The 25,706-nt window shown below is 33.0% G+C and overlaps 2 protein-coding genes across 2 annotated transcripts; both read right to left on the reverse strand.

Moving 5' to 3' along the window:
* Window positions 1-11,943: 11,943 nt before the first annotated feature.
* LOC115879266 lies at window positions 11,944-15,680 on the reverse strand. Its single transcript, XM_030895978.1, has 2 exons — window positions 15,442-15,680; window positions 11,944-12,662 (listed from the first exon to the last, which is right to left on the reverse strand). The coding sequence occupies exons 1-2, from the start codon at window positions 15,572-15,574 to the stop codon at window positions 12,013-12,015; spliced, it is 783 nt and encodes a 260-aa protein (XP_030751838.1). The 5' UTR covers window positions 15,575-15,680; the 3' UTR covers window positions 11,944-12,012.
* Window positions 15,681-18,612: 2,932 nt separating this feature from the next.
* On the reverse strand, window positions 18,613-21,951 carry LOC115879064. The gene has a single exon (XM_030895702.1). It carries the CDS (start codon window positions 21,949-21,951, stop codon window positions 18,613-18,615), a length of 3,339 nt encoding a protein of 1,112 aa, XP_030751562.1.
* Between the last annotated feature and the right edge of the window lie 3,755 nt (window positions 21,952-25,706).

Below are 25,706 nucleotides of genomic sequence, written 5' to 3' on the forward strand. Positions count from 1 at the left end.
TTATTGTGTGGCCAAAGTTTAATCACTGTTCAAAATCGTGGTCCGTCAGTTCTTGATGTCGTTCCATATGAAAAGGGTAATATTTAAATTTTCTTGTAATTCTATTAGCCGTAGATTGGGATGAGTTACTTATTTCAGTTAGTCGTCGGCTCCTGATTTGAGGATTACTTTCAACATGTAGTAAAATTTCAATTTCCATTTCTTCATTACTAGCAGGCTTGTTCATTACTTTTCGTTTGGTATATTCAACGCCACCACTAGCATCAAATCTTTCCAACAGACATTGAAACGCTTGTTTAGTTGGGATACGCTGCGCCGGTGAGAACTTATAACCTAACAATAAAACTTATAGCCTAACAGCTAAAAGACTATTTTTTTCCGCCTCGCCCAATATAAAAAAAAAATAAGTTGGCCTCTGTATCTCAAAAATTATCAGCTAATTTGAAAATCTAAACATACTATCAGATAGCTCTAATAAAGTGGCTTGTGAGCACAGAACAGATCTATGAGGATGTGCAGTTAGTTTTTTTTATTTTCTAAAAAGTAACGACAAGAAAAAATAAAAGTTATTTTCAAAAAAATCCGTTTTTCTCCAAAAAATTCAGCAGTCCTTCAAATTTTTAAAGCATTTTTGATGGCATCTTGGTGAATATCCCAAGTAGGCAACTTTACCCCCAATTTAACCATCTTCGTATCTATTACGGTTTCAAAGATACCAATGCTCGTCCCTCAAACTTGTAGCATCCTGTATACTACTATGAACTGCCCATGATGTTCGACGTTTGGGAAATGCTTGACAGGAGCGTTAAGGGGCGTCCAGACCAGATGAGCGAGCAGGAGCGAGCAAGAATTTGGGTATGTTCTATGGGAACGCTTAAAGGTGCGTATTCATTATCCGAACGAACGAACGAACGAGCGAACGAACGAATGTTCGCTAGTGGTATGGACGGGGACCGCACGATAGGACCGCACGAGAAGACCGGAGGCATTTGTTGGCGAACGCCTTTGATGTACCGACTCGAAACGGATGGTCGAGCGAACGAACGAACGAACGGCCGCATGCGTTTGGTCCCCGTCTAAATATACCGCACTTTCATTCGTTCGTTCGTTCGTTCGTTCGGATAATGAATACGCACCTTTAACTGGTGTGGACGGCTCTGCGGGCGAGCGAATGATTGCCTGCTCGCGCTCGACGCTGTTCCACGCCGTGTCTGTACATCAAAGAAAATTCGCGCTACTACACGTTCGGTTTGGATGGTATTTTGTTTACCACGTTTGCGATCAAATATCAAAAATGGAATGGCCGAATGAAGTTGTTTTAGAACTAATAGAGGAGTACAAAAATCGCCAAGACCCGTAAGGTTATAGCTAGCCTTTCTCTAGGTGAAATTGCTTTTCGGTAATTGGTATCACTTTTCATTATTTTTATGTCAATTAAATCTAATAAGGTATTGAAATCTGTAAGTGACATCCGACAAAAGTTCTTAAATTCTCCAGAATCTTCTGTTTCAACATCGTTTAGTAAATTATTACCACCATAAGAAACTCGATTTTTAAAAAGAGTTATGTTCCACCATCTCCTCTGCAGTCGTTTTCTCTTTTGACGTTTCAATAATTTATAAAATACAATGAAAGGCGCACAAGCAATGATTTTTTCCGACATTATAAACATGAAGTGCCACACACCGATCAACGCCGAACATACAAATAATCGCTAGGTCTGGACGGAAGCTGATCATGTGCTCGAGAGCAGCAGAAATCATGAGCGAATTTGAATATTTAATATTAATTTGCTCGCGCTCGTTACTGCTCGCTCATCTGGTCTGGACGCCCCTTTAGAAGTCGCCAAGCGGTACCAGCTTCATTAAATGTACACAGAAAAAACTACAACGCCAACATTCAACTAAATGGTGTATTTGACCCATATTTAATTGGGAAAAAGTGATCTATAATTAAATTTGCTTAACTATATTTAATTTAATCAATTATGCATGATTCAACCAATTGTATCAGTTATTTGACCAGTATTTAATTAACCCAAGATTTAAAATGGTTGAAACAAATATTTTACATCTCTGTATTAAGAAGTTAGTTTAATAAATATGTGTACAAGTAAGTTAAGTAAATATTTGCTTCGATAAAATAAATAGTATTCTTTAGCCTTAATTATTATTTGCTTGCTTTAATGACCAAAACAATTGCAAACAATACGACTATAATTTAAGTAGAAAGATTCATGGTTTAAATCCTATTTAGAAATACTTGACCGAAAACCATACGTTTATATTTCAATAATCTATACTATCTAACTAAAGGGAATACTACCCCATACTTAAAGAGGTTTCCTCGTCGTCTTCGTGTTAGACCCTGTCAAGCTCGAGACGCTAGAGAGTACGGACGGCGCGGCGGCGTTTATTATTGTGGTTAGTACTAATTGTGGATGTATTTGGGCACGCAACTAGTTTAATGTGTTTTGTCTATAAAAATGGAAGAGTTTTTAAAATTGTATGGGCTGAATCATTTGAGCTCCAATTTTGAGTGTAAGTATATAGGGTTGCCAACCGCCCTCTATTCTAGAGGACAGTCCTCTTTTTGATCTCACTGTCCTCTTTTCTCTCACGTATTGAAAAAGTCCTCTTTTTTACATGCCTAACTCAAAATCTAAGAAAGATTCATCTATCTATATTATTTATTTATACCATCTATCTGTATTATTTTGAAAGTTGGCAACCCTAATTATAGGTATGCTCTTCGCTTGGACTATGCAGCAGCAATGACAGTATGAACGGACGTATATACAGGCATTTATAGATGCCACGGGAAGTTATACAAAGATTAGGGTATTGTTTACAATTTTTTTTCTGTTTGTATACTTGAGTATTACAGATGTTTTCTTTACTATTGTTAGTCCTGTTATCCTTATTAATGTTTATTAAAACTAGGACTATATCCTTAGCCTTTAAATTTTTTTTTTTAAATTTAGTATAGAGTATCCAATGCAGCGTAATATGTCACCAAAACCATCAAGTCATATTAAAAAAAAATACATCAAAAAGTAACTATAATTGGAAAAAACTGCAAATTAATCGTGATCAGTTCATTTCGCTCTTAAAAATTAAGCAATGAATCAAAAAACAAAATGGTCAGGAGTCATGGTTCTGACCGTAAAATTGTATTTTAGGAAAATTTACACACGAAATTATTGCACAGGGTGTTTTAAAGTTAGTGTAAAAAACAACTCTTCCATTAACTCTGTATAATGAGCCAAATACTAAAGTTTATAAAAATTCACAGTCCTTTACAAAGATGCAACCGGGGGGGCATTGAAAATGATGAATAAAAACGTAAAAATATGATTAGTGTTAATATGAGTGTATTACATACATATGTTTAAATAACGAACTTAACAAAAAACAACATATTTAAAGATTCACTGAAAAAGTAGTAATGTTAACATTAAATAAAACATTATCAATAATAATTATGCGATCGCACCTATCCGTAAAACAAACAAGCAAAAAAACAAAATAACATACAAAACATCAGGTTAACATGATGACAGATCATGATTGATGACAGATAAAGAATTCTTACGGAAAGTTACACCTTACGATATAATTTTTTAACTGTTAAAGGCAAACCCCATTTAAACACAAAACTTTTTAATACCTACTACTGTATCTAAAAGACATTTTTTTTTAATTACTAAATTCTTAGCCACACTTCTGTTTTTCCTGGCTGTTGTGCGTCACGTCACAGATTAACAGGCCCACGTTTGCACCACAAGGCGATGCTGCAGACCACTAGGTAGACCGGTCGTAGAAATTTATGTTATACAACTTGTAGTCAATCTACACAAATATTATGAAAAACTTTTTTTTTTCTTTTAAAATATGTTCAGATTTTGTAAAAAGTATAAGTCAAAATCTCAAAACTTAAATTTGATATGAGTTTCATAGTTTTTAACTAATATAGTGGCGAATTACAAAAATTCCTTTTCAATGAAAATTAATCAGTTAAATAAAATAATTTGATAAATTACTGGCTTTTTCCTGCGACTACGTTCGCGTTACACCTCGAATCGTTCATGCATTGATTTAAATGATTGTTTACTTCTTTATAGAGAGCTAGTGAGCCTAGATCTTTTTTATTTTTCATCTTTTTTTTTTATTTATTAAGAGCACTAATACTCTCTTTATTATTCTTTGAAGGATAATTGAGGAAGATATATTTCGTTATGATGTCACTAAATAAACCCTTGTATAAAATTTTATACTGTCTGGTTTATAATGTTATAGTATTGCATTTTCGTACAGCAAACTTTCATTCCCTATTCTACTCCCTAAGGGTATAAATTTAATAAATTCGCTTTATCTTTGTGCCAATTTTTATGTGTATAATCCAGAGGTCACCAAGTTTTATATAAATTTTTACTAACTTTACCCATTTGGTTGATGAATTTCAAAAATTTCTTCTAATTCTTTTTGTAGGATTTCATTCTTCTAGACCAAATAGTAAGGAATTTTCATACAACAAACTGTTCCGACATCTTGCTCTCTAAGAGGATGAATTTCCTAAAATCGCTTTGTGTAGCTAATTCACCAATGTCATTTAAACGAACCTTTGTGCTAATATTTATGTATCTAAAGCTGGTGGTATGAACTCACTCCTAAAATATCTAAAAACTTAATATAATATAATCTAACTGACAAACCACTGACAATGACCAATAATTTATTTCTGGAGGTATTGTGTGTAGGTGTTTTGAGGTATGTTTTAGTATTTAGTCGTTTTACACAAAGAAATAGCCATTAAGCACTATAAAAATACTTCATAACAAATCTACACATATATACTTTTCTTTCATTTAAAAAAAGAATCATTAAGATTGGTGAAGCGGTTTCGGCGGGATGGATGCAACAAAAAAACCCTTTGAGCTTTTATATATGTATGGATTAATTATTTTTCCAACATATTTTACTTTGCAAATTTTTATAAATATTCAGACTCGCCAATATTATAATTGTGTAACATAAATGTAGTCCACCGTGTCCAGCCTGTTTAGCCAAACGTAGCTCGATTTCCCTTCGGCGCGGCGGCGCGAAGACGCTCATCCGCGCATAGGAACAAGTTGACTGCGTAGCATATTGCGTATTAATCGATTCTGAAACTTTCTATCTCATGTATAACATGTTACGCAAGTTTATTATTTTAATCTCGATTTTAATAGATAAATATGTGAAATGCCACCTGAATATCTTCCGCCATGACATGTTTTTACTTTTTTGTTATGGTAAAGTGATTTGTATAAACTTTATTCAATAACGTATATTTTCCTCCATTTGGTGATTTTTTAATTTTAAGCGAAAATTAAGTATAACATTTTAGGAAAAAGAAACACTGTAATACTTAAAAGAATAAGAAGAAATTAGTCTTATTTTGAAAGAAAAATATAGATAAAACTCTTTCTATAGAAAAAAGTCTTTATACTAACCAGAATCCGGTGACATATACGCGGTCTCACCGGAAACATTACTTATTACTTCACATAACTTGAAGAATATCTACTTTTAATAATGAACACTTCAGAAATACACCAGTAAAAACATTTATTATTTGAGATTAAAACTCGAATGAAATTATAAATATTAGTTACCTATGTTGTTATAGCTTTTATAGACCTGTTTAACGACGTAATAAGTTACCTAGCGAAAAAATCTGTGCGCGTACTTACCACTATTGTTACAGGTTAATTTTTTAAAGAAATATGTTACACAAATTAAAAACGCTAAAATTTTAATGGTATTACTTGTGCATTATTGGCCTTATAATGCAATTAGTTGGAATTATATCTTCTTTAAATATAATTAGACTTTTTAACGACTTTTAAGTTACCTAGGAAAAAATCTGTGAACGTACCTACCACTATTGCTACTGGTTAATTCGTTAAACAAATGTGTTACATATTATTAGTGGTATTAGTGGTATTATATTGGAATCAGCTTGGCATTCGTGGGGCATTATATGAGAAATTTTGGTATTTAATTTGTATTTTTGGCATTACTTTGGCATTAGTATACAGACATTTGTCAGCGGTTTACTCCTTGTAGATAATCAAAAAGTTTTTATATAAAATTTGCTTTTTATGTCAGATCATTTCTATGAAAAATTACATTAGATTTTTATTAAAGACGTTGGGTAATTAAAACATTGACTAATAAAGCTTGTCCACTTTAAATAAGGGGTCACGAAATATCCTCCTTGGAGTGTTTGGGTTAAGGGGTGTATAATAAATTAATCCTTGTTTTATAATAAAAACCATAAAACATTTATTTGTGAGTAAAATAATGCAATGGTTGGATATCTCTCCTTTATAATTAGGTGACTAAAAATACACTAAAATAATTAGAAAAAAAAATTGTAATTATTTAGTAATTACGTCAATATTAATTAATTTACTTTCTAGTCTATTTTATTTTATGTACAAATATATTATTAAATTTTAATCTAAGCATTAAGTAATAAAACACTTTGTGCCCTCTTATATCGTAAGAGGTTACGAAATATACTCCTGGTTACACCCCTTACAGAAAACAGTGTAACGGGTGCAATTAAATTGTATAATCACTGTTTTTTATAATAAAAACTATAAAACATTTCTTATTTGTGAGATTTGAGAGGAACCAAAAACAAAACAATGCATTGGTTAAAATAAGTGCATTCAATACATGTATTGTGTTAGACATTTATATGCCCAGTATATTTTTGTTTAACAAACCAATCAGGAAAAAATCCAAAACCTACCGTTATAGGAGGTATAAGATGATTAAACTTATATAATGACAACTACTTATCGGATAAAAATTAATTACTACTGTCAGCTACTGTTTAGGTAGAATATACCTAGAGTACCTATACCTACCTATGATGCAGGTAGATTAAAGCTTATTTTGACTTTACGTCTCACTTCGGTGTCACAAGCTGAATTTTTCAGGGATGGAAGTACAGTACATGATATGGGGACCCTTATTCCGAAAGTAGTACAAAATTAGACCTAGAATTAGTAAAAGGGCACTATCATCAAAAATCGATATATTTATACCACCGTATAGAGAAAACAAATACTTATTTTTTGATCCAGTACACAATAAAGTCTTCGTAGGGAATAATTTTTTATAATTATTTACAAAAAAACATTTCCATTAGCGCTTATGACCAAAAAAAACTTTAAACATGAATAACTCATTTCAATCATGCGAAAATTTGGTTTAAAAATAGACTTTTTTAATATAACTTTCATTTAACGAAAAACGAAGGCCTAAATGAAAAAAAGAAACAATTTAAAAGTTTCGCTTATGTCTTGACAAGGTATCAAAGCAAACCCCATATTTTTTGCTTTTAAACTAATAAAGATATATCAATAAACAATTAGCGATGTAATGGTTTTTGCGCGCGCGGCGGCAGTCGGCCACGCTGCGCAGAGATTTCCTATACCCTTGTATATATGACGTCATGGTGTGGCAAATGTAGCATTTTAATTTGATTTGGGCTCCCTTATATAGGATAACAGAAACATTTTCAATGTTAAAAATGACTTTACGAATTAAAGTTGATATATTTATATGTATACAGTTTGCTAAAAATTCATAAAAATAGGGCTAAAAATAAAAAAGTATAACAATTTAAATTTCAGGAAAATATATTCGGTTGTATATATCTTCGTTTTTGCATCTGAGTAGATAAAGAAACCAGGTCGAATAATAGCCCTGGGATGGCGCTTGGCTATTGAATATTTGAATTTGCCCAGACCAAAGGGCCAGCCACAACTAGCACTGCAAGAGGCGAATATCAAACAGATATAATAAATTATTTACGTGGAGACAAACGCGCTCTGAGGGATTAATAGGACTTAACTATTCAACCTGTTTTTCATTAAATATGGATTAAATGAAAACGTTTGATGCTTGCTGATATAACGTATGGATGTATGTTTGTCAGTAAGTTGCACACGAACGGGACTAAAAGCTTATTGACGTAGCTGGTGGATCTGTGCCATTAGGAACGCTTCAAAATCGAACTGGATAAGCTTTAATTAAAATTTGAAAATCGCTTTTTATACTCGATTTTAGATAACGATATGCATTGTTTAAAAAGCATTTTTGTGTAGGTTAAATATCAGATTGTTCAAGTTCCATTGTATTTTCAAACTTTGCAAAATATTTAAAAATAGGCATAATATGAGATTTAGATCTTTTAGCATAATAATAAATATCTGCATTTTTGAAAAATAACTCTTTATTATATTCTTCTCATTACAGACGTCAAACATATAATAATGAAAAACCCCATATTATATATGTTACAGTGAAAGTCGGAAATTCAGTAATTGTTAACATTCACTAGGAAATGCTAACAATTACGCATTGGACCAGTGAATGTGGTATTTTAAAAAGATTTGTCGACTTTTCCTAGTAATTTCTAACATTCACTAGTGAAAGTAACATTTACTAAAGGTGCGGCGACTTTTTAAAAGGTTAGGAAAAATTATAAAAAAAGATGGTAAAAATTAAAAAGAAAACCGCAGCGTACGGCTGCTCTTCGTCTGGTGAACAATAGGTGTAGGTTCATTTAATTATTTTTGCATATTGTTGGGCACCACTTAATTTAAGCCAAGTTAAGGTGATATTTAAAAAATTAAGAAAATTACCACAGGCTAATGATGTTCAGTAATGATATATCTCAAATTAAAACAACAAAATTTAATAAAAAAGCTATGTACATTTATTAATAATTAAATAACTCCAGTTTGAAAGTGAATTAAAAAGTCATTTAAAAAAAAACAATAAATTAATATTATATTGATATAGCGAAACTTAAATTAAATATTACTAAATATAAATCATCAAACGTAATCGTTTGTTTAAGCTTCATCAAAAAAGAGGTTTCAATATAAGGTAAGTTTCAGTAGAAGCTTAAGAAAAAGGCAAAAAGATTCTAAAGCAAAACTAAATTAGTACTTAGCTTTTGCTCTGAAGCTGTAGTCAATCAGTGTTGATTTGGTGTCGTACTGGGGCCCATATCCATTACATAACTGCTTCAAACCATCAGAAAACTTGTAAATTTGCGGAAAAATGGAAAACTCGTCAATTTCACACCAGCCTCCAACAGGGAACCTTCACGGAACCATTCATAAAAACCAAAAACTGCTCAAAACTTCAGCTCAAAAAAAACTACTGCTAAATCTTCTTAAAAAAACTCGTCCAAAAAATTACTCCAAAAAACTCCCAAAATGTCAAATCTTCCCGTTAAGTTGGTAAGGGACACACCTATAATAAATGATTTTTTCTCTAAGTATATGAAAGAAAGTAAAAGAAAAAACTATAACTTACTCGCAGGGCTATTCTCCGCCACAAACGACGTACAAAAAAACTTCTCTGGGAAGGTGAAAACCACCCTGGGACTTCTCACCAGTGGTCGAAATGGAAGTGTCGAAAAATCCGAATAAAACTTTAAAATTCTGCCAGAGATTATCTTTTGAAGACAAAAAATCAACACACACCAACATTTAAAGAAAAATGTAAATAATAATATAAATGGCAACCCTGCGCCACCACATCGAACGGCATTCACGGTACTACCAAAATTGCAGTGGTACCGACTAGGGATGGGCATTATTTGCTTAAATTCTGCTAGAGATGTAGCGCAAAAATAAGAAATTATTTTAGGCTGCTACAAAGGTTGCCAGTAAAAGTTATTCTTTATTATTACAGGGCGAGTGTGGCGAGGAAGAATGTTGGTGGAAGTTAGAACAAATAAAACTTTTAAGAATATTGGATCACCTCAATATTCAAGGCGATTCACATATATAGGGATCGGCAAGACAAGAAATCTTGTCTTGACAAGCAATTTCTTATTTTGTCTTGAAATATTAAGAAGAAAATATTAAGAATTTAAAAAAAGCCTTGTCTTGACCGTTTCTTGAGAGTTGATTCAAGAAATCTTGAAATTTCTTGATATCTTGACAAAAGAGGAACCCCCGTTTAAAATTAGTTTATTACAAGGTAACCCCCTGTTTAAAAGTCGCGGTGAGATTGGTTAATGTGATGTTTATGCTTTATGCGTAAAATCGAGGGTCAGGCATCTAATTTTCAAAAAATTCAAAAACTTTGGGCTCATTATACTACAGCAGCCAAAACCATCAGATTTACATAATTTTGTTAATTATTATTATTATTATCTAACATTAAAATGAGTGATTGTGATGGTTCGTTGAACAGGAAATCTGAGCCATTCGTAATTGAATCTGGTTTAGAATACCTACCACCTCAGACACCTGGACGTAGAAGTTTAATTAGTCAGATAAAAACAGTCAAAACAACAACGATAAAAGCTACTCTACTTCAGTGGCGTACATTAAAATGTATTATTTTTTTTTATTTTAAAAGTTTTACGTTAATTCAAAAAGTCTGTATGCCACTGAAGTAGACCCGCTTTGCAAAGTTTTTTTTATTCTAATATCGTAGGCCATAACATATCCAAAAAATTATATAAAAAAAGCATTTAAAAATTAAAAAATTATTAGGCATTAAAAAAGGTTCCAGTTTGATTTGGCCCACAGTATGCCAACTTTGGACATCCGACTTTGGACGTATTTATGCCAACTTTGGACATTGGACATCCGACAAAGTGCCGCTTAGTACAAAAATTTTTTGCTTCGTATTTTCTTTTATCAATCAATTAATGGATATTCATATAATATACAAATACCTAAGTAAATGAGTATTTCTTTTTTATTTTATATTTTCAAGAAATTTCAATATTTTCTTGATTTCTTGTCAAGAAATCTTGATCTTGAGAAGTAATTTCTTGTCTTGTTTGAAAATCAAAAATCATTTCTTGTCAAGACAAGATCAAGAAGTTGTCAAGAAAATGACGACCCCTACACATATATCAAAATTATAATTTACTTCTTTAGTATATTTATTAAAAATTATAGAAAATAACGCCATAACCTTCTAAATATTAAAAGGGAAAACATACAAAGGCGTTAAAGTTAAGTTATAAACTTAGTTTATAATCATCTGCTGATGATGCTAACATGGTTAGCGAAACGCGCGTCCAGTGTAAAAGTAAAAGTGTTTTGGTGTATTGTGGTGATTTAGTGTTTTTATTTTGCTGTGTAACACCAAAGGTTCCAACCCTCAACTGTAATCGTACAAAACAATTAAAAAAAGACATTCATAAACATAAGATAAATTATTGATACAAGGTTTTTTTTAATAAAATTCTTCATCGTGGACAAAATAAAGTATGCTTTAATAAATTTTCTTCAACGGCAGGTTATTCGTATTTTCAAACCCGCTACTTTAAGCATATCAAACCCTTTAATAAGTTTATAGTCACTAGGTTCTCTAAAATATATTTTTTCTTGCATGCTTAACTTTTGCTATGACTTCATTATATTCCAAAAATGAACAAGCACTATTATATTCTTGCGAGTGCCTAGATTACTCTAATTTTTCACAGAAAATTTCTTCCTAGATAAAATACCGCACAGCACTTTTTACAACGATAACAAAACAATTATACATAACCACAAAAAAACAAAGCGAATTTACGACAGATGTCAACGTGTTGCAACGTTTACAACATGTGGCAACCGCGCATTCACTAGTAAAAATTGGTTTCAAAAATAGCTGTTGAACTTTTACAGGCGTAATCTTAGCAAATCAGTGAATGTGAGATTTTACTAGTAATTGTTAACAATCACTGATTTCCAACTTTTACTGTAACATATACAACTAATAATTCCAAACTGACAAGGCAATCTGGAAAAGATATGGGTATTTTAGTTAACAATAGCTAGAAAAAGAAGGATTTTCTGGAGAGATGAATCCGCCACATAGGTATAGACATTTTTTAATACTTTTATTGTTATAAAATCAAATATTGCAAAAAATATTGGTTTAATTTCATGGGGAAATACTATATCTCTCAATCTTGGAACATAATTCACTGTTGACTTGACTGTTGCCTTGAGGGAACAGACTGATGTATTGAATCAACAATGTGGTAACCCGGAGAAGGTACATCAGAATGAAGTAATACCGCAGATGAGGGTGTAGAGTGTATGTTCAGTTGGTAGGCAAATTGATCCACTATTTCTTGTATTCGACATCGAAAAGATAATAATCTGTTTTCGGGTATTTTCCTCACATGTGGGAGCAAGCTCTTGAAAAATGATAGATGTTCGTCTTCTTGATCAATAGAATTTTGTTTAGCCTCGCTCTCTAAATAATATTCTACGTTTCTTCTTTCTATATCTAGGATTGATTCTTGATATGTATCTTTCCCGCGTCTTTTTTTGGCTACGACTTGTTCACTTGAATCAAAATCTTCCTCATCACCACCATTCTCGTCAAATTCAACAGAAGACTGACTTTCTTCTTTGAAAGTCACCTGGGATGATTGGGTACTAGACAAATTCCCGCTCGAAACCCTTGGCTTAACTACGTCCTTTAGAAAATGAAGCTGCGGAAAATACCGCCATTTGGATGTAAACGTATCTTCTGCTGCATCTCCAGATCTTGGCAAAGGATGTTTCCCCAATTCAACAGAATATTGGTCTCGTAAATATTTCCACTGTTTTCGGAGCTTAACCTCTGGAAACAAAAATATTTCTTAAATATAATTTTCTTATAAAACTTATTTGTTATAAAATTATTTTGTTACAGATATTTAGCAACCGAGTCGTCATTTAAACATCTTGTATTTTAGTTTCGCCATGACGGTTAATAGTTCAAGAAACAGTTTCTATAATATGGGATGTTTTACAACCTATCCATATGTCACGTCATTTTTCCGTAGTGTTACAAGGAGAAGCCGATGCTAATTACAAATTTATTGCTGTAGAAATCGGCGCTTATGGTAAACAGAGCAACAGATCAACGGTGGTACAGTTCAAGCATCAGAACTATACCGCCAATTAGAGATGGACAAAGATTGAACGAGTTGTTCATTTGAACGAGTATTAAAAATGAATCGTGAGATTCGATTCCCTGCTTAGAATACGGTTCGTTTAATTGAATCGTGGCCAACACGGATCCATAACATTTGAACGATGAGCCGTAAAGAAGAGTCGTGAGAATTGAATCGAATCACAAGCGATCGTTCGTTCAAAGAGTCGTGAGAATTGATTCATTGCTTACAATACAGTTCATTAAATTGAATCGTGGCCTGCACGGATCCATAAGATATGAACGATGAGCCGTAAAAAAGAATCGTGAGAATTGAATCGGTTCACAATGTAATCGTTCGTGGCGGTGGTATAGGCATAGAGAGTAGGCACCAATATTTAGACTTGAACAAAAGCCCTATACAAATATCATGGGCATAAAATACAAACGATAAGAAAGTTATTTACAAGAAAAAAAACTTATTTATACTGTGCTTAGTACGGGAGTATCCGTAAGATATTTAATTTTCACGTTAATATTTTTGTCAAAAATAATATTACCGACTATAAACGATTAAATGTTGGACTAAAAGACGAAAACGTGTTTTTATACAACTCCAAATAGATATTGTTGGCCTCTGCTCAATATGATAAAAAACGACGTCAACGATGGCTATAAAATGAAGATTGCTCTCATTTTATATGTAAAATTATATGGGGAATTTCATCGATGTTCATTTCCAAGCCAGATACGATTCTTGTTTTATGAAACGTAAATTGTGCATGTGGTCCGTTTAAATGAACGAATCGTAGGAGTCGATTCAATATGAGAAATTGAATCGTGCATGTGATTCGATTCACTAAAAAGAATCGTAATACCCATTACTACCGCCAATTAAACAATAAGAAACTAAATATTACGGCATCTTATTTTCCGCAAACAACAACAAAGGCACCTTTTGTACTAATAAGTGATAAAGCATATCCACCTATCTACCTTTCCTTTTAAAACCATTTGGTGGAAATCTGAGTTTTGAGCAACAATGTTTTAATAAACGCTTATCTCGTGCAAGAAAGTGCGTTGAATGCACATTTGGAATAATTACGTCAAAATGGCGTATACTTACAAAATTTATTGGAACGAATATTGAGACAGCAACTATTAATAATAGCATCTATTAAATGTATTGCGTTGTTTTACATTATACAATCATCGACAGGGAATAAGGTTTTCAAAGAGATATTAACGACGTATCTGTAGACTATTGAAACACTATCGAAAGACAAATAACAGGAAGACCTCTAAATGAAGCTAAAAATATTCGCGAAATTAACGTATCTTTCAGAACATCCTTTATCATACCTTTAAAAACATCGATAATTATTGTAAATTATACCGGGTGCGTCTCAAAAGTGCTCACCCCCTACAACTTTTTTATTTTTTCAGATAAAAAAACGAGATTTGGTATGTTACTATATGCCGTAAATTAGGACTGAGGATGCAGCCACACTATCCTAAAAACGGCGTATCGGCGTAACGACGTAACGACCTTGAATCGATTTCCAGTAATTCTATTGGCTGAAATTTTTGACAGATGAATTTGACAGATAAAATTTCTGACAGATGAATGTTTCAGCCAATAGAATTACTGGAAATATATTCAAGGTCATTACGCCGTTACGCCGATACGCCGTTTTTAAGATAGTGTGGCTGCACCCTGATTGACGTTTTCAATTGTTTTCGGTCACTTCCTGTTTCACCGGAAATGACAACAACTTTTGATTTTTAAATAGCATCCTCTGTATTTTTTACTTTATTCGATAGAAAATAACTTCCTGAATCGAATAACAGTGGACATATGATAGTCAACTTTTGACATATTCACTCAAAAACAAATTTTATTTTAAATTTCAATCTAAAGTGCCATGGCTGTGTTAAAAACACTCATTTTTAATCAAGGAGCCTTGGAAAAATAAATTTGATTGTCTAATGTTTCAGTGTCTTGTCCTGACCGGTTAAGAGATGCCCATATCGTGTTTTTAATCATAACTCAATTTTTTCAAATGGAATGAAGGTGGCTCATTAGCATATTTGGAAAAAGCATTTTTTTACGAATAATTTGATACACTTGGTATTTCAAGTCAAATTGTCGTTATAAACCGCATGTTATAATTTCAAATAAACCATATGCGAAAATGACAAAAGTTGACATATGATATGTCAATTTCCAGAGTCTCATTTACTATCGAATAATGTAAAAAAATATCGATGGTGCCATTTAAAAATCAAAAGTTGTAGTCATTTCCGGTGAAACCGGAAGTGACCGAAAACAATTGAATATATCAATCAATCTTAATTTAAGTCATATACTAACATACCAAATCTCGTTTTTTTATCTGAAAAAATAAAAAAGTAATAGGGGGTGAGCCACTTTCGAGACGCACCCGGTATACTAAATACGCATATAAATAAGTAACACACTTACCATCTTCGTTCATTTCGACACTTATTTCTTTCCAACATTTATCAACTACGGTTCGGTTACTATGCAGCTTATGTTTTTTGTCCCAAACAGGTGTTTTTTCAAACACTGTCGCTATTAGTAAATCCTTGTCCATAATCAAACACTGCGGCCGCGTGCAAAAGCAGAAATAAACTAAATTTTACGTTACGGTAAAAGCGAGAACGCTGGCTGACGGCGCCTACTTGCTTTAACTGTGAACTAGCCGATTTGACGATACGCTTTCAAGCTTATGAGCACGAGGCGGCGCGCGGCGCTTGTTGCCGGTAAGCGGAAACCTGCCTCCCAAGGTTGCCAACCTTACGGTAATTTCCGTTAATGTACGATTTATGGTACAAACTTATTACCGTACGTAAAAACACGGTATTTACATAAAAAGTACGGTATTTTGAACAGAAAAAAATACGATTTTGTTTTAATTTGTGGTCAACAGTACTTACTAATACAGTGACTTTATTAGAGATAATTATATGTCTAATTAAAGTAAATGTAATTAATTTCACTACAAGCCATCTAAGAATGTGAAGCAGTACTACATGTAGCTGTGAACTGTATTTCGTAAGTACAGTGTGTAAGCTGTGGTATATTTTGTTAATCTGCAGTTTCCCGAAAAAATTATTTTACATTTTTTTCGAATGACCATAGCCCACCTTTATAAGAAGAAGAAATTTACACTTGCTCCTGGTACTTCATATCAAGATGTAGATGGTCACGAGTCAGCAGATGCGGATGACGACATTAGTTTCGATGATCCTCCTTGATGAGATAAAAGCAATTTTTTTAATTTGCCTTGATCCAAGTCTAATAGCAACCTTTATACAATTTTAATATCATTAACTTGCTTAAGTTTTAAATAAGTACTCATCAATTCCTCATCAAAAAATATGAAAAAAAGGTCCTATAAACATGGGTAATGAAATGCATAGTTTTAGAGTTACAGGATGTTAAAACCTTTTAAAATTAGGTTTTTTGTAATTATCTTAAATAGCATTATTTTTTTATTTGAAATTGCTGAAGGTTAGGCTAATAGTAATAATAACTATAATTTATTAATAAAAAATATAATTTATTAATTGTATTTTTATTTTATTAATTGTGATTAATAAAATTGAGTTTATCTCATCAAGGAGGCTGAATTCGGCAAAATACCAAGAGATAACTTTTACTTGGCATTAAACTGCCTACGCAATTTTTATATCAAAAGAAAAAAGTCAGTTGCGCACATGTTTTATTTTTGAAAAATATTCCAGTGATAACCCATATACACGTCCCTGGTGAATTTGTCGACACATTTTTAGCTTTAAAATATGTCGCATTTATAGTAACTTTTACTCTCAAAATTTCATTCAAAACGCCAAAAGTACTTGGAAGAAAATTAAAATAATTCGAAAAAATATTAAAATTTTAACACTGTTATGCTGGTTATATAGTGGACTGTATATTTTAATAGTTTATTAATGTTAATATAAGATATAACAAATTGTTTTAATAAAACAAAGAAATGTAAATTCTTGCGGCTTGCCGGGCTGGTGGTAAGTGACAGGTCCCCTTCCGTCGGACTGCTGGACGTCAGGCGCAGAGATAAAAGGTCAAGATCGGTTGCAGCATTTAGATGGAGCGGGGGCAGCATTTAGATGGAACAAGTGCAGCATTTAGAAAAGTTTGAGCCCAAACATGGCCCCGGCCTTGAAAGAGTTACATCTTTCAAACATCAATTGGAAGAGGGCAAATCTTGGAAAAGCTTCTTTTGACAACACCTTGGGATGTTCTAATGGAGGCCACTCTACTGACGCCGTCAGAACCAGGATGAAGACGAATGATGCGACCCATTTTCCACTGAGTAGGAGGAGCATTGTCTTCTTTGATCAAAACTAGACTATCAACCTTCAGTTTTCCTTGGGAGCACTTCCATTTCTGTCTTTGTTGCAATTCGGATATGTACTCGCGGTGCCAACGTCGCCAAAGTGTTGACACATCTGCTGGACAAGTTGAAATCTTGTCAGTCTATTGATCTTCGTATCTTCTAGAGCTTCGTCAGGTACAGCAGTCAGTTGATGTCCAATAAGAAAGTGAGCCGGGGTCAAAGAAAGGAAATCATTGGGATCGGAAGAAAGTGGGCAAAGTGGTCGAGAGTTCAAGATAGCTTCAATTTGGCACAACACCGTAGTAAACTCTTCGAACGTAAGTCGAGCATTTGCTAGAATCCTTTTAAGATGGTGTTTGGTACTTTTTAACTCCTGCCTCCCAAAGACCACCGAAATGAGGCGAATACGGAGGTATAAATAACCACTCAATTTTATCGTTAGCACATAAGTCAATTAAATTGGATGCCTTTTGTTTTAGAAATTGACCGAGCTCTCTTTTAGCACCAACAAACGTGGTTCCGTTATCCGAGAGAATTTTATAAGGTTTGCCCCGTCTAGAGGTAAAACGACGCAATGCTTGGATAAAAGATTTTGAAGATAAAGATGATATGAGCTCGAGATGAATTGCTTTCGTGGAAAAACAGATAAAAACTCCCACATAACATTTGTCTTGAGTTTTTCGATTGCGCTTTATAAAAAATGGCCCTGCGTAATCTATGCCAGTTATATGAAATGGACTACTAGGAGTGACTCTTTCGCGAGGAAGTTCACCCATAATTGGTTGAACTAATTCCGGTTTAAATTTAAAACAGCGTAAACACTTTATAGATATTTTACGTGCTAGATTTCTGCCTCTGATCGGCCAATATTTTTCACGGATATGTGCTAAGAGTAACTGCGGACCTGGATGAAGTAAAATAGCATGCTCATATTCAAAAAGTAATTTTGTGAAATGATGATTCGAATGTAATAGAATAGGGTGTTTCTTTCCATTGGGAAATCGGAATGTTTCAAGCGACCACCCACCCGAAGAATGCCATTAGCGTTCAAAAATGGATTTAATTTACTTAATACATTGCTATCGGGTAGGCCCTTGTTATCCAACAACCTTGAAATTTCTTCAGGAAAACTTTGATTTTGCGCTGCTTTAATTAGAGATTTCAAAAGAGCAACGCAACTCTGACACACTTATAGGCCCTTCAACGCGACTAGAATTTTTTCTGACAGGCTATTTTAAATCTGAAAATATAAGCTGTGACATGTTGCATTTTTAAAAATGAAGAAATCGTTCAAAAGGGAAACTATTATCTAGCATAGCTACAAATGTTAATGGATATTTTGATTTTAATTCTGGTAATAATTTGATATTTTGTTCATTTTGTGGCCAATATATTGATTCTTTCGCAAGCCAAGATGGCCCTTGCCACCATTCGATCGCAGTTAACATATGACTTGGTAACAAACCGCGCGAAACTAAATCGGCTGGGTTGTCTGTACTGGGAATATATCGCCACTCGCAATCTTCAGTTAAAGCTTGAATCTCTGCAACACGATTGCTTACAAAGACCTTTAACGTATTTGGAGGGGTTCTTATCCAGGCCAGAGCAATAGTAGAGTCAGACCACAAAACGATTCTTTCAAAAGAAAGTTGAATAGAACTTAACACTTTGTTGGCCGCACCCATAATTGGTTGAACTAATTCCGGTTTAAATTTAAAACAGCGTAAACACTTTATAGATATTTTACGTGCTAGATTTCTGCCTCTGATCGGCCAATATTTTTCACGGATATGTGCTAAGAGTAACTGCGGACCTGGATGAAGTAAAATAGCATGCTCATATTCAAAAAGTAATTTTGTGAAATGATGATTCGAATGTAATAGAATAGGGTGTTTCTTTTCCATTGGGAAATCGGAATGTTTCAAGCGACCACCCACCCGAAGAATGCCATTAGCGTTCAAAAATGGATTTAATTTACTTAATACATTGCTATCGGGTAGGCCCTTGTTATCCAACAACCTTGAAATTTCTTCAGGAAAACTTTGATTTTGCGCTGCTTTAATTAGAGATTTCAAAGAGCAACGCAACTCTGACACACTTATAGGCCCTTCAACGCGACTAGAATTTTTCTGACAGGCTATTTTAAATCTGAAAATATAAGCTGTGACATGTTGCATTTTTAAAAATGAAGAAAATCGTTCAAAAGGGAAACTATTATCTAGCATAGCTACAAATGTTAATGGATATTTTGATTTTAATTCTGGTAATAATTTGATATTTTGTTCATTTTGTGGCCAATATATTGATTCTTTCGCAAGCCAAGATGGCCCTTGCCACCATTCGATCGCAGTTAACATATGACTTGGTAACAAACCGCGCGAAACTAAATCGGCTGGGTTGTCTGTACTGGGAATATATCGCCACTCGCAATCTTCAGTTAAAGCTTGAATCTCTGCAACACGATTGCTTACAAAGACCTTTAACGTATTTGGAGGGGTTCTTATCCAGGCCAGAGCAATAGTAGAGTCAGACCACAAAACGATTCTTTCAAAAGAAAGTTGAATAGAACTTAACACTTTGTTTACCAGTTTACTTAATAATAAAGCTGCACAAAGTTCAAGCTTAGGAATAGTAAGTGACTTCACCGGGGCAACCTTAGACTTAGCACATAAAAGCTTGATGACTGAAAAACCCTTTGAATCAATTGATTTTATATATAGGCAAGCCCCATAGGCTCTCTCGGAAGCATCTGAAAATCCGTGTATTTCTAACGAACTTGGAAAATCAGCTAGGACATGACGACTAATTTGCAATGAATTTAAATTGGGTAAATCTTTACAGAATTTAGACCATTCGTTCGATAAGGAAAGTGTCAATGGCTCATCCCAAGATACCTTTTGTAGCCATAAGCGTTGCATGAAAATCTTTGCTAGCACAATACACGGTGATAGGAGTCCTAAAGGATCGAATAGCTTGGATAATACTGACAGAACGCTTCTTTTTGTATAATTACTTTTAAAGGGAATTTCTTCGATATGATACATAAGAAAATCATCTTGACAAGACCAAGTTAAACCCAAGGTTTTTGCCTTTTCTCCTGCGGTAAATTCTAAGACCTCACAAGAACTAGTAGCGTTATCCATATGACTTACAACGCTAGGTTCATTAGAATACCATTTACGCAGCTCGAAACAACCGCCTTTTAAGACCTTTGAAATTTCATTGCATATATATTGAGCATTTGGAATAGAATCCGCACCGGTCAACAAATCGTCGACATAAAAATCTTGACGAATGATATTCGCAATATCTGGGTTAATTTTTTCATATTCGTCTGCTAACTGGAATAGACATCGAATTGATAGAAAACTAGCACAAGCTTGCCCATAGGTAACGGTATTTAGTTTGTAAACTTTTACATCTTCGGAAGGACTAGAACGCCATAATATTTTTTGAAGTGACCGCTGGCTTGGTTCAACTAGTATCTGGCGGTACATTTTCGTAATGTCCGCTGAAATTACAAATAAATATTTTCTAAATCTAAGTAAAATAGAAAAAAGATCGTTTTGCAAGACTGGACCAACATACTGAATGGAATTTAACGATAAACCATGGCTAGATGGTGCCGACGCATCAAAAACGACACGCAGTTTGGTAGTTAAACTAGACTCACGAAAAACTCCATGATGTGGCATGAAATATTCAACATTATTTGCTATATTACTAGTATCTAAAGTCATATGATTTAAATTCTCGTATTCTGTCATAAAATTTGCGTAATATTCTCGGAGATTATTGTTTTTTGCTAACTTTCTTTCTATGGCGTATAGTCTTTTTTCAGCTTGTTCCCTAGACGACCCAAGTAGATCGGGTGATTGTTTAAATGGCAGGGTAACGACAAAACGTCCGGAGGCATCTCTATGAGTAATTTGTGAGAAAATAGATTCGCATTTGAGCTCATCCTCAGAAAAAACTTTATTTGTGGGAATTTCCTCGATTTCCCAAAACTTTGAAATAGTATTTTGTAACTCAGCATTAGTACTTAAGTGACAAGAAATATTACTAGAAGTATCATCGGCGTGTCCTACCATTCCAGCCAGAACGTAACCTAAATCTGTTTCTTGTAGGAAAGGCATGTGTTTTCCACACGATATCCGATTTTTACCTAGTAAGATCCAGAAAATATCCGCGCCTACTAGAATATCTACGGGGCCTGGCTTATTATAATCTGGGTCTGCTAATTGTACATTTTTAGGAAGATCCAAGCATTGAAAATGGATTCCTCTAGAAGATGAAATATTAGTCACTTCGGGCAAAATAAAGCAATTTAACAAAAGTTTAAAGTTTTTATACAAAGACTGAATTTCGACTTGACACCTTTTCTTAATTTGTGACGTGATATTGGCAATTCCCACAACAGATAAGTTGGTATTTTCTTGTTTCAAACCTAAACGTTTACATAGTGACAAAGAAATAAATGATGACTGGGAACCACAGTCTAATAATACTCGCGCATAATGTTCCCTTCCCAAGTGGTCGTGAATTTTAACCCTAGCCGTGGAAAGAAAAACATGCCCAGAGTCTGAATTTTTATATATATCTTGACCCATTGCAACAGTACTTTCCGAATATTCTTCTGAAGTTGGGGAACTTTGCCGATTTTCAATATGTAATAGAGTATTGTGCCGTTGATTGCACTTTCTACAGGGTCCTGATTTACATCGTTTACCAAAATGATTATTTCTTAAGCAGTTTATACATAGTTTTTTACCTTTTACGAAATCAATTCGGTTTTTAATATCTAGATTTTTAAATTGGTTACATGTATAAATTAAATGATCTTCGCCGCAGAAATAACAAGAAATCTTATTTACCATAAAAGATTTTGTGTCACGAACTTTTTCAGGTTTGTTTCCACGATTTCCCTTATATTCAATAGTTTCCAAGATATCTGCGCGATTTTTCAAGAATCCTGTAAAATCCCCGAGCTTAGGAGTATCTATATCAGCTGAAAATCTCTCCCAATCCATAGCCGTTTTTTGATCTAATTTTAAATTAAGCATAAATATTAAAATGGTGTCCCAGTTAGAAATATCTTGCCCTAGTTGATTTACGGAATTTAAATGCTTAGATAAATCATCAATTAAACCTCGTATTTTATTTGATGATTCTTTATAAATGTTTTCTATTGAGAAAATAGCTTTTAAATGGTTATATATTAATAATTTTTTATTATTAAATCGCTCAGTAAGTGTCTTCCACGCCACTGTATATCCATTTGTCGAAAACTCTACAGATTTGATTACTTCTGCTGCCTTATTTTTCAAAGATGCTCTTAGGTAATGATTTTTTCGATACTAGATAACTCGGTATTTTTGTCTACTAGCGATTCAAAAGTATCTCGAAATTCGAGCCAATTTTCATAGGCGCCATCGAAGGTAGGTAGAAGTATATCCGGTAATTTAACTTGTAATTTTTGATTCACACTAGATTTTGAACATATACTTCCATTAGAATACAATTCACCCGCTAATCTCAGATCATTTACGTCGTCATCGACGGATAATAAATTTTTAGCAATTGCTACGCTTTCATAATATGTGTCTTCAAATTGAGATCGTTCGCTATATTGTTCGTCTAATTCCCTATCCTCGACAGTGCTCTCTATGTTCTGAACCTCGCAAAATCACTAAAAAACGTCCTGAATTTTCGATAATCTTTCTCGTAAATTAGCTAGTTGAAAATTGCTTAACCCCTCTTTCAATTTACTTTGTGCCTCGATATATTTAACAAAATTAGTTAAAGATGATTTTAAACCGCCACGTTTTCTAATTAGAACTTGACTAGCCATGACGATTAAAATAATTCTAGCAAATTACCTACGCGACAACTTTAAAATGGCTACCGCGTAAAATAATTTCTTAAACTCTCGAACTAGGTATTTTATTAGGAAAAATATGGATACGGCTCACCTTGCTTGTTAATCCGGCTCGTCTGGACCATATGTTATGCTGGTTATATAGTGGACTGTATATTTTAATAGTTTATTAATGTGTAACGTGCCAAAATTTCACTAAACTATTTTATTTCTTTTCTTTAATAATTTAACGCTAATTGATATTATTATTAGTCTGAAATATCGATCAGTTCAATTCAGTAAACCAAGAATAAATAAATCGTACTTACATGTTAACAAAAGTAATTATTCCATCCTTATTTTTAACTAAACATATTTCACACTTAATAACATTTTTTTTTGCAGCACAAAACTAGTTTGATTTAATACAATTTAATATTTATTTTAGCCGAAATAGATAAAATAATTCTTTCCGCCGTTAATTCTGTTTATATAGGTACTAAATACGTAGGTTAGAAATTTTTGAATTGAACTGTCAAATATTTATTTATATTTTTATTAACATTAACTATTAGGCAACCCAAAATATACTTTAATAAATTGATTATATATTTTTGTATTTTTTTTAATCAACAGTAATTATTGAGCCTATTGTCACTTAGTTAAACTCATTAAATTTATGTTGCTCTATTTTAATTTTTAGGTAGAATTTTCTAAGCATAATTGTCTTAAAAATATCGTATCGATCCGGCAAGTGAGTCATGCGCAATATCTCTAGATTGTTGTTATTTATTAATTTTTGAATGTTTTGATAAGCAAATTTCTATATAACTTTCATTAATCTCGTTAACTTTATTTATTCTATTAATTATATAAATTATTGATATTAACTTTATTTTCCTTTAATATATAACTTTTTCTTCATGTCTTTATTCAGCTCATGGTTGGCAATCCATATTTTATCAAGGGCTCGTGTTTTTATCTGGCTATTTCTTTGTTGCAAAAAAAGGTTTTCGTTTTTCTTGGAACTACCTTGGTTTGGTCACTTTATGTTCAGCTAGTGTGAGGTACAGAGGCCTCTCGGTCATTTTGTCAAGTTTTTGATTTTTACCCTTGTGGGGATTTTCGAGTGTGCCTCAAAAATTACTGCAGCATCCTATCTTACCTTTTGTTTTTTTGGACGGTGCTACGGTTTACCGGTGACGGGATTTTCACCTCAAAAAGCTGACGTGGGTCAACCAAGCAGCCCGCCTTTTTTTTTGTTGAGCACCCCATTCCATCCAGGGGGAGAAATAATATTAATCACCTGAGGATTCGTAGAAAACCCTGAGTTAGCAGGTAAAGCCTATTTTTTTAAATTAATACATTTCTTTCCACTTTTTTTTCTTCTTTAAAAAAAAACTATCTTTTTTATGGTATCTCGTACTATGGAGAAACTATAATATTATTTCTCCGTAGGGTTTTTTTTCGTCGGAGCCGAAGAGTTTTTTTGTCTGGACCGAAGAAGTTTTTTGTCTGGGCCGAAGAAGTTTTTCTTCTGTGTTGAAGACTTCTCTCTGAGCCAGTTTTTTTGTTGGAGCAGTTTTTTTGCCGTATCCATTTTACTTTTCTGGAGGAGTTGACAGTCGACGGTTGACAGTTGACAGCCGACGGTGTCTGCCCAAGATTGATTTGATTTAGAAGATTTTCAACTATTTGGTATCGTACAATTCAATTTTTATTTTTTTCCCTATCTTACGATTTGAATTTCATTGGTGCGTACGAATACTGAACGTAGATAATTTTTTTTAACATTATAATTTAATTAGAATAAATTTTCACATACTTAGTTCTGTTGATAAAATAAAATTTCATTTTTTTTTCCTTTAATTTTTTTTTGTAAATTTAATACAGCTGACACAGTTTCTTTTTGTCTCTATTTAAAATTTAAATCTATTCATTTTTTTTTCGATATCTAAATTTCTTGAACTGATGAATTCATAATTATTAGTTGATTATTTTGATTTATTTATTTAATAATTATATTATTAATTATTATTATTAGTGAATTGGTTTAGCATTATTTATTTGATTTATTAATTTGTTGATTAATTTGATATATTAGCTGAATTTAGTTGCGCTGATATATACATATATATTTTATTTTGTAAATCTTACGTGATCACGAAAGGTATCTAGGTATTTACGTAATTTTGCTACTTGCGTATTGTGAGATATATTTTTCTTGGTGCACAATTTTTTTTATTGATTTATTTAATTTACTATTTGCTATTTGGTATTTTCTATTTACTGTTTCCTATATTTACCTTTCATATTTCAATAGAGGGTACTGAAACTAATCAGTTTGCATTATTTTTTATATTTCCCTTTTGGCCCTATGTCTACATAATTCTCTAAGATCTTGACTTTTTTTGTTTATTTTTATTTACTTTTTTTTTATTTATGTATTTGTGGAACTTGTAAGGCCCTAAATACACCTTTGGGGATTTCTGACTTTTTTCCGTCTAA

Source organism: Sitophilus oryzae, unplaced genomic scaffold (genome assembly GCF_002938485.1).
Source record: "Sitophilus oryzae breed Bouriz unplaced genomic scaffold, Soryzae_2.0 scaffold_1576_pilon_pilon, whole genome shotgun sequence".
In the NCBI taxonomy this organism is placed as follows: Eukaryota; Metazoa; Arthropoda; class Insecta; order Coleoptera; family Curculionidae; genus Sitophilus; species Sitophilus oryzae.

Excerpts from the sequence above, each read along its gene's own strand:
- LOC115879266 (XM_030895978.1), bottom strand. The coding sequence starts at position 15,574 with ATGGACAAGGATTTACTAATAGCGACAGTGTTTGAAAAAACACCTGTT. Across the intron at positions 12,663-15,441 it reads TGTCGAAATGAACGAAGATG|AGGTTAAGCTCCGAAAACAG; the intron begins GTAAGTGTGTTA and ends TTTTGTTTCCAG.
- LOC115879064 (XM_030895702.1), bottom strand. The coding sequence starts at position 21,951 with ATGGGTCAAGATATATATAAAAATTCAGACTCTGGGCATGTTTTTCTT.